General features: G+C 28.9%; 1 protein-coding gene across 1 annotated transcript; it reads right to left on the bottom strand.

Annotated features, from left to right (window-relative positions):
- Positions 1-3718: 3718 nt before the first annotated feature.
- Positions 3719-5650, bottom strand: LOC106298289 (probable RNA 3'-terminal phosphate cyclase-like protein). Its single transcript, XM_013734390.1, has 6 exons — positions 5422-5650; positions 5058-5207; positions 4787-4965; positions 4522-4697; positions 4217-4430; positions 3719-4117 (listed from the first exon to the last, which is right to left on the bottom strand). Exons 1-6 carry the CDS (start codon positions 5624-5626, stop codon positions 3908-3910), a joined length of 1134 nt encoding a protein of 377 aa, XP_013589844.1. The 5' UTR covers positions 5627-5650; the 3' UTR covers positions 3719-3907.
- Positions 5651-6000: the final 350 nt, after the last annotated feature.

The following is a 6000-nucleotide window of genomic DNA, read 5'->3' on the forward strand; positions in this document are numbered from 1 at the left end:
CTATGTGAACACTTAAATAATATATATCCTCAATTTTGAAATCATATGTTATTTAGATTCATATGTAATGAAAAAGTGATTTAGATTTACATTGTATTTATTATTTGAAATCCTTATATTTTTAAGATTATTTTTGTTACTTAATTTTATGTTTATCTTCCAAACATTTATTTCTTATAATAAACTGATTCTTTTAGTTATTTGGCAATTTTGTTTGTTAAATTTATTATTCATATTTTTTTGAAAGAAATAGCTTTCATTTTGAAATCATATTTTGTTAGATTCATATGTAATGAGAAGTGCTTTAGATTCATATTGTTTTTATTATTTTAAATTCTTGTATTCTTTAAGATTTTTTTTTTAATTAATTTTATGTTGGTCTTTCAAATGTTTACTTTATATATCAAATTGATTCCTTTAATATTTTTTGTCTTTTCACTAAATTGAATAGTACTTTCCTTTTTATTTTGAAATAAACATTTTTTGAAGATCTTGAAATTTTTAAAATAATAATTAAAATGATAATTTGACATATTTTGGTGCTTTAAAATAATATGTGGATATTCTCAATGATTTATTGCATCAAATTACATATAGTACATATTTTTTGTTGAATATTTTCAGCAGTATATAACCTAAATTTTGTAAATCATGTGTTTTAGATTTATAGAGTTATAATTGTTTGAAAGTATTACATTTTTAAATTAACTATTATATTTGTTTGTTATTTTTATGTTAATTTTCGAAACTTTATTTTATATAGTATAGATTTGTACATGATGTTTTTAATTTTTTAAGTTTAACTTATTTGATAATTATTTATATTTTATTTTGAAATAAAAAATTTCGTAATATTAAAATTTTTAGAAATACCAAATTAAAAAAAAAATGGGTATATTTTTGGTGCTTTGAAATAATATGTGAACATTTTCAATGATTTATAATATCAACTTATACATAGTATATGTTATTTTGAATATTTTCAATAGTATATAACCTAAACTTTGAACATCATGAGTTTAAATTTATATTTATATAATTATACTTGTTTGAAAGTCTTGTATTTTTAAATTAATTATTTTTTTCATTATTTATTTTTTAATTTTCAAAAAATATTAAACATTATGTTAACCTAATATAGTATTTATACTTTTGTAAATTTACCTTATTTGATATTGATTTATTGAGATAGACATTTTTTTGGTAATATTAACTTTTTAAAAAATAGTAAACTTAAATAATGAGTTAATTAATATTGGAATTCGAAATAAATAATTAAACTATAATTTTTTGAAAGTATTGGATTTAAAAATAATTAATATTTTCATTACTTATTTTATGTTAAATTCGAATATCATTATAGATAATAAGTTAATTTATATATATAATGTTTTTACTTTTTTAATTTACAATATTTGATACTTATTTATATTTGTTTGAAATAAATATTTTTTTTGGTAATATTGACATTTTTAGAAATAGAAAACTAATATGATGATTTGTCGTTTTGTGATTTGTCGTTTTAAATCCTACTTGGACATCCTCAATGGTTTATAACCTCAACTTTTATATAGTATAGATTTATGTTAAATTTCCAAATATTTTGTATATATATGACTCAATTCTATTTTAATGATTTATTTATTAGTTTGACTTATTTGATATTGAATTTTGTATTGAAATAATCAATTTTTGTAATTTCAACATTTTAAAATAGCAAACTAAAATTATGATTTTTCATATATTTTCATATATATGTTTTTGTGAATATTTTCAATAGTATATAGCCTAAACTTAGAAAATCATGAATTAAATTTATTTACTTATACCTTTTTGAAAGTCTTGTATTTTTTAAAAAAAAATTCTTATTTTTTTATTTTATTTTAGTGTCAAATTTCGAAAATACAATATACATTAAATGATTTTTTATAATATTTACTTTTGTTAACTTACCTTGTTTGATATTGACTTTAAAAAAAAATTAAAATAAAGATTTTCCATATTATAATTGGTCTTTAAAAATCTTATGTGGGCATCCTTATTGACTTATATAGTATAGATTTATGTTAAATTTATGTTAAATTTTATATAGTATGGATTTATGTCAAATATTATATAGTATAGATTTATGTTAAATTTCTGAATATTTAGTATATATATATGACACAATTCTGTTTTAATGATTTATTTATTAGTTTTACTTATTTGATATTGAATTCCATGTTTATTGAAATAATCATTTTTTGAAATTTTAACATTTTAAAAATAGTAAACTAAAATAATGATTCTTCATATATTTGATTGGATATTATAATCCTATGTGTATACTCTCAATGGTTTATAACCTCAATATTCTTGGTGTTAAAAATATTATGTGAACAATCTCAATGATTTATATCTTCAACTTATATATAGTACATTTTATTTGTGAATATTTTCATTAGCATATAACTTAAACTTTGAAAATCATGAATTAAACTAATTTATTTATAATTTTTCAAAAGTCTTGTATTTTTAATTATTATTGTTTTGTATTTTATTTTTCTATTAAATTCAAAAAATATTTGATATATTAATCTTATTTATTAATAATTTTTTAGTTTTGTTAACTTAACTTGTTTGATATTTGATTTCTATTTTGTTTTGAAATAAATAATTTTTAGAAATATTAATATTTTCTATAAATATAATATTTTCTATAAATAATAAACTAATACAATGATGTGTCATATTTTGATTGATTGTTACGTGGATGCTTTTAATGGTTTATAAATTCAATTTGTATATAGTATATATTGATTGAAGCCGGGCTAGAGGGATCGGTCTTGACTTTTAAGTTTTAAATGAGGTGTACTTTTTTTAATTTCGGTGTTAAGTTTTATGAAAACAGTTTGTTGCACATAGCTATGTTTTGTCTTCGAAGCTCATTTTAGTCAAAAGAAGGAAAAAAAAATCTTAGAAGCTCACTCAACGGTTTGTCCATCTCCATGAGACAAAAACAGTTTTCAACATCATCGTTATTCCCAGAGCCGGCTCAAGGGTAGGGGCAAAGGGGTGTGGACCCCGGACCCAAATTTTTTTTACAAAAATAATATTAAAAAGGGGGTCCAGTTTTAAAAAAAATTAGGAATAGGAATCCAGTATTTTTAAATTATCTATAAATATACGTGAAAAAAAAAATTAAAATTATTTTGTCCAAAGGCCCATGGTGTCTTTGAGCCCCTGGTTATTCCTACAATCACCTCTAAGAGGCTGCTTACCTCCGTGGCAACTCAAACGATCAAAATCTAACAGCAGTTTCGTGAAAGGTAGACGACATTGTGGTTTCTGTAATTCATTCTCTTAGTAATGACGCTTTATTTTTTCTGTGGTTTGTAAGAGTTAGTTTCTTTTAACAAGGTATAATAAGCCATTCTTATTTATGTTTGTGTTGCCTCAAACTCTGTTTATATCTTACATTAGATGTGTCTTAGCTGAACCCCATTTCTGTTTACATTATTATTGAAGATAAATATTGAATTACTAGTCGAACATGGCAAAAATGAAACTAATCAACAACAAGAAACTCAGTGCTGATGAGAGTGATCCATGTTCAGGGGAAGGAAAGAGACTAAGTATCAACATGCTCTCAATCTAGTTGGTTTCTATCTTCTATTTCAATCCAACGCCTACGTAGCTCTATGCTTTGTGAATTCCATTATCACATTCCTCTTTCAGAAAAAAAAAAAAAGCCTGAGCTTAATAGATTTAAGGAGTGAAAGAAAAATACAGGATAATCAACAATCATGAGTTAACCAAAAGTATGTCATAAATTATAACACATCCATTTAAACAATAGAAAGCGTTTTCCTTCAGACAAACCTGTAAAGCTGATTGATTGTGTAAACAAACACGACAAGTTGAGAAATCAAGACAGCTTTCTAGAGAGGTTAACCAAACCACTTCCAACGCAAGTGAGTACGACAGTTGCTGTCGAAGGATCAGGTCTGAAGCTAAAAGTAACTCCCAAAAACTCCTTTAAGTTCCTCAACGTCTCAACTCCATAAGGAGATAACGGTCCCACTCGAACCTTTGACACGTCTTGTTGGCATAAAGCACATAGTATAAACAACAATCCCTATATAAGACCAGACAATCAACAATACTCACTTAAAAGTCTTTACTTTGAAAACGATCGATCTTGGTGTTTATTATGTTAATCATTAGAAAAACGTACCTGGTGTGTTGAATCAACAACTCCACCTTTCTCAATCTCCTGGAGAAGCCATGACGCTATTTCAACTCCAGTGTCTTCAGCTGGTTTTCTCTCTTGCTTCTCTTCATCGACCTCTCCCGTCTCATCTGTTCTTCCACAAGACACTGTTGTATCTGCGGAGATGTAACACCCTTCTATGGTTTCTGCTACCAATGTTATTCCGTATCCAGGTGATCTGCAGTGTAAAAATGTTTTTTTTTCAAAAATATGAGCTCTTTTGAATCAATATATCTTCTTCTTTTGCTCAAAGTTGAAATCATTCTTACTTTCCAGCTTGAGGCCCAGATTTGTGATCGTTGAAGATGTGAACATCAGGCAAGAGGTTGTTAAAGATTCCACGAGCCGCGAATCTCATGGAATGTTCAAAGTCGCTAGAAACTCTTGCAGAGAAAGTCCAACCACGTATCCTCTTCACCATTCCTTCTTCTACCCACTGGACCGCCTGAGGCAGAGAAATATAAATAGATAAGACAAAGTTTGCAATGAAGTGAACAAGGAGAGAAAACAAAATGAGAAGAAGAAAGCACATACGGTTAGAGTCTGAACATTTGGAACAGTTAGAAGAACTTCTCCACCTCCCTCTGGAGCTACTCCACGGGCTTCGATTTTAAGGTCTAAACCCTCTGAAGGGACTCCAAAACGCTTTAAGATGTGTAACGAAGCGTTACGGAATGTGTCAACGCTCGGATCCTTAGGATCATCTGTAACACCTGCAAAAGGTAAATCATATTTAAGCCGACAGCAGAGAGAGAGAGAGAGAGAGAGACAGGTTTTGCATTGTCTGAAGTAGAAGAGTTGTTACCTCTAAGCCTAATAGAAAGTGGCTTCTTTCCAAATAATCCTAACAAAAGTAATGGCTCCAGATAGTAGCCCATGGATCTAGTCAGGGCACAATTGTGAACCAAGTTCTTCCCTCCCATTATGATTCCAGGCTTGTACTTCAACCGAGTCCCTGCCACAGGACAACGATAATAAGACCAGTGACCAATTCAGACAGAAAAATATAATATTTTTTCAGTTAAGTGTTCAAACTGAATGATAAAAACGTTGCCTTCCCCACTTCAGACTTCAATTACAGAACAATGCAAGTATCTTAAGATTTTGACTCTGTGTCCTAAGATGGGCAACTCTGAATTGAATAAAAGCAGCGGTGAAAAGGAGCTAACCGGTCTCGTTAACCTCAACGACGCAGTCATCGGAGACAGTGTCGAAGAGGCGGAGGAGAGACATCTCGTGACGGAGGAGGCCGGGAATCATGTCGTCGGCTCGAATCTCATCGATGATGATAGGCGTCGAGGAAAGGGTCGAGAGAAGTAGCCTCTGCCTGAAGCTCTGGCTTCCCTTCAACCGCTTGTACGTCGTCTTCCCCATTCTCTCTTTCTCTGGAGTTTTCTTCTTAAACCCTAAATATTGTTTTGTGAGACCTTTTATTCAATTTCTGTTTTGGGCTGCTTTCTGGGCTCAGTCCCTTTGAATTTTTTTTCCCTTTCAAAGTTGATACCCAAATTAAAAAGTATAAAAGCTTCAGGCAATTGTAAGTTTCGGTTTTGGTCAGGAGCCTTGGTCATACAATAGGTGGGAGCATTTTGTCACTTGCCCACTTAACTAGACCAAATTTTAATCAGACAAAACAGTTTTTGGGAGAACACTTTCGTCAGACCGTGTCTGATCTATATGAGTGAAAATAACTCCTCTGATCATCTATTTCTCTAATGAGCCAGCCCGGCCATTCCTGCTAGGGATGG

Source organism: Brassica oleracea, chromosome C6, assembly GCF_000695525.1.
Source record: "Brassica oleracea var. oleracea cultivar TO1000 chromosome C6, BOL, whole genome shotgun sequence".
Classification (NCBI taxonomy): Eukaryota; Viridiplantae; Streptophyta; class Magnoliopsida; order Brassicales; family Brassicaceae; genus Brassica; species Brassica oleracea.